We start from the raw sequence: 13,280 nt of genomic DNA on the forward strand, positions 1-13,280 counted from the left end.
TGGGCAAATCATTGTTTAGGGAATGTGCAGGGGGTTGGACTAGATGACCCCGGAGGTCCCTTCCAACTCTGTGATTCCATGACTCTGGCCGCAGAGATGTCAGGGAGAGACTCATTTGTTGCGAGGGCTGGTTGGCACAGGTTGTGGGGGCCACCGTGCACTGGTTCTGCTACTGTCTCCTGAATAGGGACTCCCAAATCTTTTTCAGCCTCTGGGCACCTTTGCATTTCCAAACCAGGCTGGAGAGCTAGCAACCACTCTGATTTGGGCCCATTTGGGTTCCTCTGGCCTCCCTTTGCCTCTCTTAATGTGCTGAGTGGGGAATCGCACACCCCTAGCTGATTGCTCACTTGCACAGACACTGCCTGGCACATTGGCACAGGTGGGGGGGCAGATTGCGAGCCCCCTGCAAACTTTCCAGAGAATTTTCGCCATTGACTTCAATGGCCCCATTGGATATAATGGTCTTGAATTTTTCGGGAATTCTGAAAATTTTCAGATATCTATGCTTTACCGGTATAGATATTCAGATTTTTTTGGAAATCCTGAAAAAAATTGGGTCCAATAAAGCCAAATCCAAATTTTACCAATTTTTTTTTTTGCACACCCCTAGATCTGGGACAAGGGCAGCCCCATGTAGAGAGCATTGCAGTAATCAAATCTCAAGGTGACCATTGCGTGGATCACTGTTGCCAGGTCATTGCATTCAAGGAAAGGAACCAACTGCCTAATCAGCCATAGATGGTAAAAGGCAGACTTTGCAGAGGCTGCTACCTAGGCCTCCATCGTTAAGGAGGCATCCAGGAGCACTTCCAAGCTCCTCACCTCCATCGCTGGCACCAATGGCGCCCCATCGAAGGTCGGGAGTGGGATCCCTAACCTTGGTCCACTCCAACTCAGGCACAAGAACTCCATCTTCGTTGGATTCAATTTCAATCGACTCCGTCTAAGCCAACCAGCCACGGCTTTCAACGCCAGATCCAGATCTCCCGGACTAGAGTCTGACTAGCCACCCAACAACAGATAGAGCTGGGTGTCATCCGCATACTGGTGACAACCCAGCCCATGCCTCCGGGCAATCTGGGCAAGGGGGCACATGTAGATGTTAAATAGCATTGAGGAAAGTACTTCTTCGTAAAGAAAACGTTATTCTATTTTCATTTAAGTGACCTTTTCATGTTCTTACTCTTTAGTCAAGCCATATTGTACCTTGAGTGATTCTGGAAAGGTTATAAAATAAAAATATACCAGGCTTCAAAACAATGTAAAATGAATACGACCAATTAAATTAAATTACTTTCAGATAAACTGCGCAATCAAAAGTAGCACAGAATGAAACCATATGCTGCAATGAACTAACAATACTTTGCTCATTTTTAGCATGCAGTATTTATCCCTTAAGCAGAACGGGTAATTTAGTGGGGGGGTGGGGGAAACTATTGAGATTACAAGTGCAGTAAGAGATTACACACAGGCGCCATAAGAACAGTCCTCAAAGATAAAAAGCACAACTAGCCAATTGCAACTTCAATCTTTTACTTTTGTATTCTTCTCTCTTTACCTCATACTTGTTATTACCTATTATTTATTTATTATCAGATTTATACCCTGCCCTCCCAGCCAAGGCTGGCTCAGGGTGGCTTACAAAGGAATAAAATACACAAATAGACAGTATAAATAATCCTAAAACTATATAAAACATTCTAGCATTAAAAGGTGCTAACACTGATGAAACCAATAATTAAAGAAATTTTAAAGGATTTTAAAAGATGGCGGCTGACCTTCAGTATACCGTCCTAGCGGTCAGGCCGTTGATCTAACCTTATGCAGCTGGCACAGGCTGTTCTGATTACTTCAGGGAACAGGGTTCTCTATCGAGGTGGCTCCTCCTAATCAAAGGCCTGGTGGAAGAGCTCCATCTTGCAGGCCCTGTGGAATTGCATAAGGTCCCACAGGGCCCTGATCTCTTCTGGGAGCTCATTCCACCAGAGAGGAGCCGCCACTGAGAAAGCCCTGGCCCTGGTTATTGCCAGCCTGGCATCCTTGAGTCTGGGGAGGGTCAGTCAGTTTTGGGACCCTGATCACAGTGCTCTCTGGGGAACATGTGGGGAAAGGCAGTCCCTCAGGTATGTAGGTCCCTGACCATAAAGGGCTTTAAAGGTAAGAACCAGCACCTGGAACCAAATTCAGTATGCTGTCGGTAGCCAGTGCAATGCTTTCAGCACAGGCTGAATGTGCTCCCGCATTGGGAGGCCCATTAAAAGCCTGGCTGCAGCATTTTGCACTAACTTTAGATTCCGGATTTGTGACAAGGGCAGCCCCATGTAGGGAGCATTATAGTAGTCCAATCTCGAAGTGACCATCGCATGGATCACTGTTGCCAAGTCGTTGCGTTCAAGGAAGGGAACCAACTGCCTGATCAGCCGAAGGTGGTAAAAGGCAGACTTGGCAGTGGCTGCTACCTGGGCCTCCATAGTTAAGGAGGCATCCAAGAGCACTCCCAGGCTCCTAACCTCTGGCACAGGCACCATCTGAGCCCCATCGAAGGTTGGGAGTGGGATCCCTACCCTCAGTCCGCCCCGACTCAGGCACAGGACCTCCATCTTCTATTTACCCAAACCTGGAAAATTCCAATTTTTTTTTGCACACCCCTACTCCAAGGCAGGCTCTTTAAGCTTGGAACTTACAGTGATCTAAAAGCTTCCCATTACCTTGGAGTCTTTATCCAGGCAGCCAGCTGTTTGCCTGCTCCACATGGTGATGCCATCCATCAACCTGGAGTCCAGGTGTGAGAACTTCTTCCTCCAGATGAAATCAGCCAAAAATGGACCCCTCTTAATATCTTCTGTCTGCCCACTCCCTCTGTAGGTTAAATCTCTCTTTCCTGGGGTAGCCAGGGAGATCCTATCTAGCCTCCTACATTCCAGGTATCTGTCCCCTTCTGGGTGTAAGATTCCAGCCAAGGTGTGAGCTGGGTATTTCACTGTCTCCAGACAGGATGGCCACTTGCATTTGCAAAGCTTTGATGGCTCAGCACTTGCTAGAGCCATTGACAGTACTGACTCCCCCCATCTGCCTTCTGCTCAGAGAAAAACCTTTTAAAACCAAGTGTGGAGTATGTGCAGGGCCCAGGCCTCAAATTAAAATACATTTGTCCACATATTTTTATTTTAAACATACAGGTTTTATATATTAAGCTCAGAAAAAAGAAAACAACTAGTCACATACCTGATCAAGGGAATTTATGGCTTCTTCTGCAGAGTCAGTGCCTGGAATTTTAATCAAGGCCTCTGCCTTGAAACGATGAATAAGGTTTTTCTGTTGCTGACTGGAACTGGGTTCATTAAGCTGTCCCAAAGTCTTAAGAGCTGTCAATAGAAAACAATTCTAGCTGTATGCTTGACTTAAATGCACTTTCACTTTAATAATTAGTTTAACATTTCTAGTTTATTTGACGTCAGATTGAGAAATTGCCTCTTCTAAAGGATCCTGATAAAACTTCCCACTTTTTCATCTTTACAAGATAATTTCAAGGATAAAACCTGTCTAGATACAGCCATTTGTACCATTTATTTAATTAGTACTGTATAACCATTCATTCTGCTACCATGCCATTCTTTCTAGAATCTGAAGATCTCTGGAGCAACATTCACAAAAGCTTTAAATATACCAAATATTTATATCTAATAGTAACAATTACTACAAATGCCTGTTACTTTAAAGTGACAATGGGAAGAGCCCTTTTTTCTGTTATAGACACAAAATTGTCTTGGATCTAGGAGCTTGGCCTATTAAAGCAATGAAAACGTTTTCTTCACATTAGATTTTGACAGCTGAATGGCTCAGATTAAGTAGCAATTACTGCTTGCCACTTCTACACCAAATGGCTTTATGGACTGTTATTTTACTAAATAGATTAGTGTTCCCACCAAGAGAAAAATACATTGACAATCAGGTTAAAGTTTTTCTAAATAAAGAAAATTTTATATTTTGTACAGAAACACATGCCACAAATAACCTGTTCCCCTTAGAATTTTAGAAGTTTTCTATGAAGTGCATTTAATTAGAAACCACTAGTCCTCTCAGCTGTACAATTACCTTGATTGAAAGAACAAACAGCTTCTTTGAATTTGTGCATTTTCAGTTGTGTTTCTCCTAAGTAACGCCATCCTGTGGAACACTGATTGGTCTGCTGCAAACCTGGCAGGAAAGATTTTCAAGTTTGATTCAATGCATTCCAAAGTATGTTACTTGAATGCTATAAGGTCTCTTCAGTCCAGATAAACCAAGGACTACAACACCCAAAATAACTTCCTCAACAATTCTGTTAGACTCTAGACAGTTTTTAGATAACCACAAACATCCTCGTACAACAACAATGCTGGATGTAGGTCATTAGTTGCATGTAAATTCTCCTGTTACGTAATAATAGCTAGAGTAAAACAGTCATTAACTTTGACAAAGATCCCTCACTCAAAAAGTCATGCTAATTTGTTACAGCAAAACCAAAGAGGAGTGCAGTAACACAATAAAGGTGAATTTATTTATTGAAGCATAATCTCCTATGGACTTCCAGAAAGCCCATGACTCTTTAAGGCAGATGTGATGGACTGCACTTAAAAAGCAGGTTTCATAGTGCAGCTAAATCAGAGAACCAGGAGATAAAGAGTTAACTTTTCTTTGGAAGGGAGAGCTTGAGTGACATGCTGCTCCTCTTCTTTGATTGGCCAGTGCTAGCAGAGGAAAATATATGATCAGCTGAATGCTGAAGGGAGTTGTCAGCTGTCAGTCTGGAAATTACGGTTTAGAGCTGGAACCATTCTGAAGGCAGCCAGTTGGTTTCTGACAGAGTTTTGGAGTCAGTGAGTCTGACAAGACAAGTCAGACAGGTTAACCTGTAGAGTGAAAGTAAAAGTCTCCTTGCCTTAACTGTAGCATTCCTAACCTGAGGAAGAATTCACTATAAGAATTCAAAGTCTTAAGTGTCAACATAAACTGACGTCCACTTTAAACAAACACCATAACCGGGAAAGAAATTTGGCAGGAGTGATTGGGGTAGTGTGAGAAACTCCCTTTCAAACCAAAAAGGAACACGATTGATTCCTCTGAGGAGGAGGAGATAAATTCCTGCTCAGTGTCTCTGAGGGTTTAGCTCTGAGAACCCTAGTCTGTTGTAAGGGAACAACTCAGGAAATAGAAATAAACTGTAATTTAACCAAGGGTGAGTTAGGGTTATGTCAGTGACCAACTCAAGAAAACCTGAACTTTCATAGGAAATTCTCTGAACAGTCACAGCAGAGAACCAAATAATTTTGATGGGAAAGTTCACACCAGTGCGGGGAGAGTAATAAAAGTTCGTCATAGCAGAGTTTGACAAATCCCAGACACCAGGTGACCAATGGTACCTAGAAACTTCATTGCAGAGCCTAGTATTTCCAATAATGATTTTACAGTAGTATCTTCCAGCAATTCTCAATGGAAATACAAAGGATTGGATCTGACCAGTTTTTCCACTGATGAAAATAAGAGAAAGGGGCCCTTGTTGACCACCAAAAGACTATCTTTGAAATTATGAAACAGGCATGGACAAATGCCATGAGAAACAGGGGAAATAACGAGGGAATTGCCTTATTAAGCAAAAAAAGCTGGCTGAAGCCAACCCAAAGCTTCATTTCACATCAGAATGTTTTGCTGTATGACAAAAATAAACATACATGAAGTTCTTGTAATTGCATGTTTATATGTAAACAATTTTCACACTATTCAATAATGGTGGATGAATTAACCAGTTGCTTTTGATACTGCTTCCTATCTTCAATTAAGTAAAGATTTTTAAAACAATGAAATCACAGAAATTGGGGAGAAGTTAAGCTGTAGTTAAAGACAGGATTTTTATTGCATTGATATCTAGAGTTACCCCTATATTTATTTATATACTACAATATTTTGTCATAGCCTTAATAAAATCGCAAGGCATTGTGAAGAGATTAGGAGTAAGTTTTATGGCAGTAATAATTTGAAATGTTAGCCATTAAAAATGAAAGCTGAAAATGAGTCTGGTTCCTAAATTTGTCAAGGCTTGCTTTTAGGTGCCACGAGACTCCTTTTTGTTTTCCCTCAGAAAGAGCCTCATGACAATTTACATTGGTATGGATCCCAACCTACTTTTCCACTTGCAGTAGGCACTATGGGGGCAGGGAGTTGACAATTTCCCCCATTCAGCCGCAGACTCCCATTCTATTCCCCATATGCTTCCCAAGAATCCACTAACTGGAAACAGAGTTTCAGGAGCATGGCAGCAAGAGCACGGAGGTCAAAAAGTTCCCTTTCTCAAGTGTCGCTGAGCATGTGTAACAAAATCAAAGCCACTGATTTTACCCAGGTTCACTTGCAATTTAAAGTCTTAAACCCCCCAAATAGAATGCACATTGGAATATAATTAAAGTCTTTCTGCTTACCTTCTGTTAGATTTCTGTGAGCATCTTCATACTTTTTTTCCTGAAGGGATCGAATCCCTAAACCAATGAGAGCTGGACCGCTTCTTGAGTCAATATTCAAAAGCTTGTGACAACAGTCAACAGCCTCCTCAGTGATGCTGCCTAGAATACAATTACATTTTCATTTAACTACATATAAAAACTGAGAAGGGAAAAAAAGCAATTTTGCTTATTTGTTTCCTAACAGCTGGGTTTCTTCTTGAAAACCATTTTTCTGACTTGTCCATAACAAGGAACATCTCTTCTTAATTCTGTAAGGTATGAATTTTAGTTTCTACACTGGGCCAGATCAATCTTCCCATCTCCACATGCAAGCACTATGCCTCCAAGAGTCTGTCTTCTTTACCAGAGGAAAATTAGTTTACAGAAACTAACACAATCATGCAGTAAAAGCAGGTATGTTTCTGCTGGGGAAGGTGCCAAGGGTCAGAGCATCTACTTTGCATACCTAAGATGCAAGGTTCAGTCCCTGACATCTCCAGTTAAAAGGATCAGGTAGCAGGTGATGAAGAAGACTCTGAGCTGAGACCATAGAAAACCTCTGCCACACAGAGTAGATAATACTGATCTTGACAGACCAATGGTCTTGCCTTGGTGTAAGGCAGTTTCAAGTTTTCATTCATATAAACAAATTCTACCTTATAACATACAAAACTGACTGTTTTCTAGACTAAATCTCTCTTCTTCTGTACTAAGCCATCAGGTAGTTGTGAACAGTATTTCTGCTTTTTTTGGTTCATGAGAAACTGAAAATACTGTTTTTAGAGCTCCTTTTTCAGACCATATCGTATAAAGGACAAAGGTTTTTCACTTGGAAAGAATAGGGCAAGGACCCCTCACTGCCTTTTATATTATTCCTTAAAACAGAAATCTAGAGCGGATCTGCTTTATACTCCAAATAGGCCCCAAGTAGGCCACTCAGTGGTCAGTCACCTAAGATTTGTCACCAAATGCTGGAATCAGCAGGTTGGGACTATATTTGTTTACTTCATTTATACCCCATCTTTCCCCCCAATGAGGAGCCGAAGAGGCTTGCATCATTCTCTTCTCCTCCATTTTATCCTCACAACAACCCTGTGAAGCAGGTTAAGGTGCGAGTGTGTGACTAGCCCATAGTCACCAAGCAAGCCTCCATGGTGGAGTGGAGGTTTTTACCTAGGTCTCCCAGGTCCAGGTTCGATACTCTAACCACTACACCACACTGGATATGTTGGGGTTTTTTTTTTTACAAGGATCTATTTTGTCCTTATCTGGGAATAGCTGCTTACAGCACATAATTCTATTGCTTCAACAGCTGTATAGGTTCCCATTCCAATGCACTTGTAGGCCCAACTCAAAAGGCCCAATTATTACCTTTACAGCCTTTAAGTACTTTTGTTTCAGGACCTGCATAGGCTTCCTGTGATCTTCCAGGCACAATTCAAGATTCTGCTTTTTAATTCATAACCCAAATTGTCTACAAAATACTGTTTTTCTTTTATTTTCCTGCTACAGTGTTTAAAATACATGAGCACAACCTCTTGATTATACCATCTACTCAAAAAAAGGACACATATACAGGCGCATACTTGATGGCTGCTCTATAGCTACGTAACCCTTACTCTAGAAATTCTTCAAATTCCAAAAACATCCTACAGTTTCCTCGGTTGGACTGGCTTTAAAATGCTGGGGTTTATTAAATGTTGTTTTCATATTCTTTAAATGGTTATTTAGTTCTTTGTCTACTTTACAGTACTGCTTTTTTAATTGTTACCTGCCTGAGCTGTAGGGATGGGACAGGACAGAAATTTGACTGTGTGATTCCTCGCCTTCTATATTTGCACTCTGTGGGTTAAGGAAGGGGTGTCAAACGTGCAGCCCATGGGCCGCATCCAACCCATGCAGGGGTCAGAACTTGCCCCCAAGTAACTTCATTCTCCTGCTTCTTTTTCCAGGGCTGCTCCTGCAGCCGCACCCTAACTTGCTTTCCCCCCCAGTTCCCTCAGTGGCTATTTGCTTCCTGTTTCATACTTCTTGCCTCTCTCCCCCCTCACTCTCTCTCTCACACACACACAGAAATAGAGAAAGCTTTGTGGCTGCTTCATGCTGTAGAGATACAGAGGTCCCTGCCACACGGCAGAATAAAAAACAAGCGAAGTGCAGCTAATCAGAGCTGCACCAAAATAGAGACGCCGCGGCGGGATCCCACGGATCCCCTGAGCCGCGGCACCGTTGCTCCCCGGCACGATCAGATGCCGGGGAGGAAGCCACGGTCGGGAGGGGGAGGCTGCCGAACTGCGCATGTGTGAGCATGCGCAGTTCGGCCAGGAGCCAAGGATGCGCCGGCGGAAGGACGCGCCGGCGATCCCACGGCCGGCCTTGATGCGGCCTTGCCAGAAGAACCCTGCTTCATGCTGGAGAGATTCAAAAGTAAGCCTCCCTCCTCCCCTCTCCCACTCACACACACACACGGAAAGAGCTCTGTGGCTGCTCCATGGTGGAGATACAAAAACAAGCCTCTCTCTCACACACACACACTGACACACACAAACATGCATGCTTCGGCTTCCTTCTCCGGGGCTGCTGCTCCTCTTTTGGGAAGGAGGAGAAAAGAGAGAGAAAAAAAACAAAATTGGAATCCCATGGCAGCTTTAAAACCAACAACGTTTTTATTCAAGGGATAAGCTTTTGTGTGTAAGCATACTTCTTCAGTGGGAGAGAGGGTGGATGGATTCTTCTGACAAGCACAATTTACACTGAGGAAATTATTTTGGATTATTCTGAAAAGGTTTTTTTTTTAATGGATTTCTCTGTTCCTATCTGGAGTTTATTTCCTTTCAAAAAGACCCTGATTGGGAATTAGAACACTTAGATTGGTCCTTGTATCTTGGAGAGTGGAGTGATTTCAGATGCCAAATGATAATAGCACACATTGGTAATGAGACAGGGAAACTAGTTCTCAGTTCAGTTCTGGAGGATGCATTGTTGTGAGCTTCATTATCAGTTGCAATTCAGCAGTCTCTCTTTTTAACCTCCCTTTTGACATTATTTTGGAAGAGCACTGCTACTCTTAGGTTCACGCCTACTACCCCCCTGAATATCACCCCTAATCCAATCAAACCTGCTATTGGCATTCACCTACTATTGGCATTCGACATCTGAAATCACCTTTATAAAGTTTATACCTCATAAGAACATAAGAACATAAGAGATGCCAATGTTGGATCAGGCCAAAGGCCCATCCAGTCCAACACTCTGTATCACACAGTGGCCAGAAATACCAGTGCCATCAGGAGGTCCACCAGTGGGGTCCACGCCTACTACCCCCCTGAATATCACACCTAATCCAATCAAACCTGCATTTGTCATTCACCTACTATTGCCATTCGACATCGGAAATCACCTTTATAAAGTTTATATCTCTGGTATCTTGTGTTACATTTTATGGCACACATGGCCTGGCCCAACAAAGTGACATTTATATCAGATCTGGCCCTCGTAACAAATGAGTTTGACACCTCTGTGTTAAGACATTCTTAGTCAGCTTTGGGAATTGTGACAGTACAATAAGCAACAAATGGGTTCCAAGGTGCGTGTGTTTTTGTGGATTTGCATCTGTATAAACGAGCTTTTTAGGCTCTTTAGAAGATCACACCTTCAACTGTGACTGGAATACTACAGGAAACAAATAGTAGTAAAATAATTTTGTTCCTGGAACACCCCACCCCCCGAATCCCACGGTATAATACAACATATTAGTCATATGTTATGGCTATTGTCAGACATTGATTAAAAAGCCACAACTTTCTTGCCATACATAGGGCATGAAATGTCCTAGCCACAGTCTAAAACTCCAAATGCAGCAGGTGACTGATTTGGACTCTGTAAGAAGCTTTTCATCCTTTTTCAATGAAATAAATAACTTAACTATACATTTTCTCTGTGACAAACTCAAATCTGCAAGGATAAGATCTCCTCTGCCCAAGAAAGCTTTGAAAAGAAAGAAAGGAGAGATGATGCAGAAGTGAGATAGATAGTTGTCAAGTAAGGGATAGCAGACTAGCTAATCATAATTTTAAAAGTCACTTACCTGATTGAATAAAGTGTAGGCAAAGAACTGCCAAAGGATAACTCACTGAAGGATACAAAACCATCATATCTTCACAGGCCTTCTTCAGTCTCGGAAACTCATGAGGAAACTCAATTTCAGGAAGAGAAAAACAATTAGTAAAGTTAGTAGATGTAAGCAAAATTAAAATAATTTATTTTAAATTGGAACACTGCAAATAACAGCAATCCTTACTTTTGACAAACACTGAATGAACTCTCTGTAAAGCTTTTGGTGCTCTTCACTTGGAATTGGGTCCGAAGAACTCACTGCCTGTTCAAATGCACCAAGAAGCTGAAAAAGTATTATAGACACAATGTTGAAATAATGAAGATACCAACAAACAGTAAACTTTTAAAAAGCAATGGTATTTGGTCAGAGACAGACATTTTAAAAGATTCCACAGCCAATACAGCAAGAAGTTCCATGTACATAGCCAACACTGGAGTAAATAATGTCCTATGTAGTTGCAGAATTCTTTTTCTTGACCTTTTAAAAATATTAAAGCAGACAGAGGAAGTCGGAATCTTGAGGGAAGGGTCCGTGTGAAAACAGCTGCACCCCCTCCCTGCTAGCCCTTTGTCCACTCAAAATTGACCACTCAGCTCCTTTCCCACCAGACAAACCGCTGACAAAAGGTAAGTGACTTTGCCACCCTCAGTTCCCACCCCCAAACCAAGCAGGAAAAGGATTAATCTCTCCCTTATATAATTGTCAGTTGGGGTGGCCCTTAGCCTATGGGGTGGCAAGAAGAAATGCGCTTCCTCAGCCATTGGGCTGACAGCTGCCACTCAGGACTCCTGGCGTCCCATTGGCTGGGGCGGAGGGACGAGGCTGGCCGGCCTCTCCAGAACTGGGGATGGGTCTAAGCAGCAGCGGCAGCACCGGGTTGGCAGGGAGAGAAGGGGATGGCCGCGCCACGCTTCCCTGTGCCCAGGGATGCCGCGGGCACTTCTGCAGGGGGGGCCTCTGCCGGGGTTCTAGTGCCGCCCCTGGCCTTGCCTCCCTGGCGGCATGACCCACCTCACCTTGGGGACAGAGGGGGAAGGCCGCGCCGAGCTTCCCGGGGCAGCCACAGCCTAGCCTGGGGATGCTGCGAGCACTTCCTTGGGGACAGTGTTCGTCCTCCACCAGCGTTCCCTCCACCACCTTCACTGGCCTGGTGGCGCGCCCTGGCTGCCATCCGGGACGGGGGAGGTGGCCGCACTGCGCTTCCCTCACCCGGCGCTGCCTGGTCCACAGAGGCAGCAGGCCCTGCTGGGGGGGGGCTGCATCTGGCCCACGCTGCGCTCAGGGACGAGGGGAGGCAGCTGCACCGTCCTTCCCTCACCCGGTGCCGCTGGGGCCAGGGAGGCGGCGGGCCCTTACAAGGACTCTCAGTAGGGCTCGTTGCCTCTTCCCGCAACAGGCCTTGCCCCTAGTTACATATAATGTGTAGTTCTGCATTACAAATTACATACTAAAGCAAGAATCTGAAAACTATTACTGAATACTTTCATACTAGTTGCTACTGTGCCTTTTCAGTCCCACATCCAGTACAGCCTCTTTCCCCCACATTTCAATATTCAATCACGTAACTGCTCTTGAAGCTCATTCTTTGGATTAAAAAGAGGTAACATTTCTATAGGTCTCCTCACAAGACACCCAGGATACACAGGCAATGGAAAAGCAACTCAGTATAAACTTGCTTTTGATGCAGAGCTTACTTTGGGTGAAGACAGTCAAAACATTCAAATATACATTATGGTAAGGTTTTCACCCCCAGCAGTTCTGCCAAAAAAACCCATAACTGACTTTAGTCCTCTCTAGGAATCCCACAGAGTTTCCAGTGATCCCAAGAGATGCCTGGCATTTCTAGGATTTCCTGGGGCTTCTGCTTGCTAAGCAGATGCTCTACCACTGGGCCTTGACGCCTCCTCAAATGTATTCAAATATTTATTCAAATGTTCATCCTTCTCTATATTTCTTAACGTTTTAAAAAACATTTACAAAAGCACATCCAGGATTGGGGAGAAGGGTTGTCTTTGTGAAATAAGAGACAATAGCTAACTTGGGTTGCTTTCACACAGGGACAGGAAAAGCCACTATAGAAGCAGCAATGAGCAGAAAGGAAGAATGCCAGGATGGCAATCCACATGCCCCATCCTCATACTGCCCTCTGCTGGCATTTCTCACCATCATCTCCCTCCTTGTCAGACTGGTGCTTCTATGACAACACAACAAAAGTCTTGTCAGTGCCTCTCAGGGCCCAGCAATCCTTCCTTCCCCAGTGGCTGACCCATGACTCACAGCTGAGCCATGATTTAGCTCCTAGACAGAAAAGCCCTGTAAAAGGGCAAAGGGAAAAATGTCCAAGCTTAGCTCTGCCATTAGGGAGGTGCACTAAGTTCTGCTCCCCTCCACCATTAGCTGCGGGCAGAGTCCCTACATAGACAGCCAGCATGGTGTAGTGGTTAGGATGCGGGACAATCAGGTTTGAATCCCCACTATGTCACAGTTTCTCAGCCTAACCTGCCTCACAAGGTTGTTGTGACTATAAGGCAGAGAAGGGGAGGACAATGTAACAAGCTGCTTTGGGTCCTGATTAGGGAGAAAAGGATATAATTAAAAAAACCTATAAATAATATAAATAAGGCTCTGACTGCAGCCACCATGCCATTTCTTCTTTACGTCAGATCATATGAGGGTTTTCTTTG

General features: G+C 43.7%; 1 protein-coding gene across 1 annotated transcript in view; it reads right to left on the reverse strand.

The window, feature by feature from the left end:
* Positions 1-13,280, reverse strand: part of TTC37 (tetratricopeptide repeat domain 37) — a 73,960-nt gene that overhangs the window by 52,625 nt on the left and 8,055 nt on the right. Inside the window, exons 6-10 of the mRNA XM_015428195.1 lie at positions 10,780-10,878; positions 10,567-10,675; positions 6,459-6,599; positions 4,099-4,200; positions 3,229-3,368 (exon numbers count right to left, since the gene is read on the reverse strand). Coding sequence (XP_015283681.1) covers positions 3,229-3,368; positions 4,099-4,200; positions 6,459-6,599; positions 10,567-10,675; positions 10,780-10,878 — 591 coding nt within the window. The remainder of the gene's footprint in view (positions 1-3,228; positions 3,369-4,098; positions 4,201-6,458; positions 6,600-10,566; positions 10,676-10,779; positions 10,879-13,280) is intronic.

The sequence above is a fragment of the Gekko japonicus genome, unplaced genomic scaffold (genome assembly GCF_001447785.1).
Source record: "Gekko japonicus isolate JY-2015 unplaced genomic scaffold, Gekko_japonicus_V1.1 scaffold1858, whole genome shotgun sequence".
NCBI classification, from domain to species: domain Eukaryota; kingdom Metazoa; phylum Chordata; class Lepidosauria; order Squamata; family Gekkonidae; genus Gekko; species Gekko japonicus.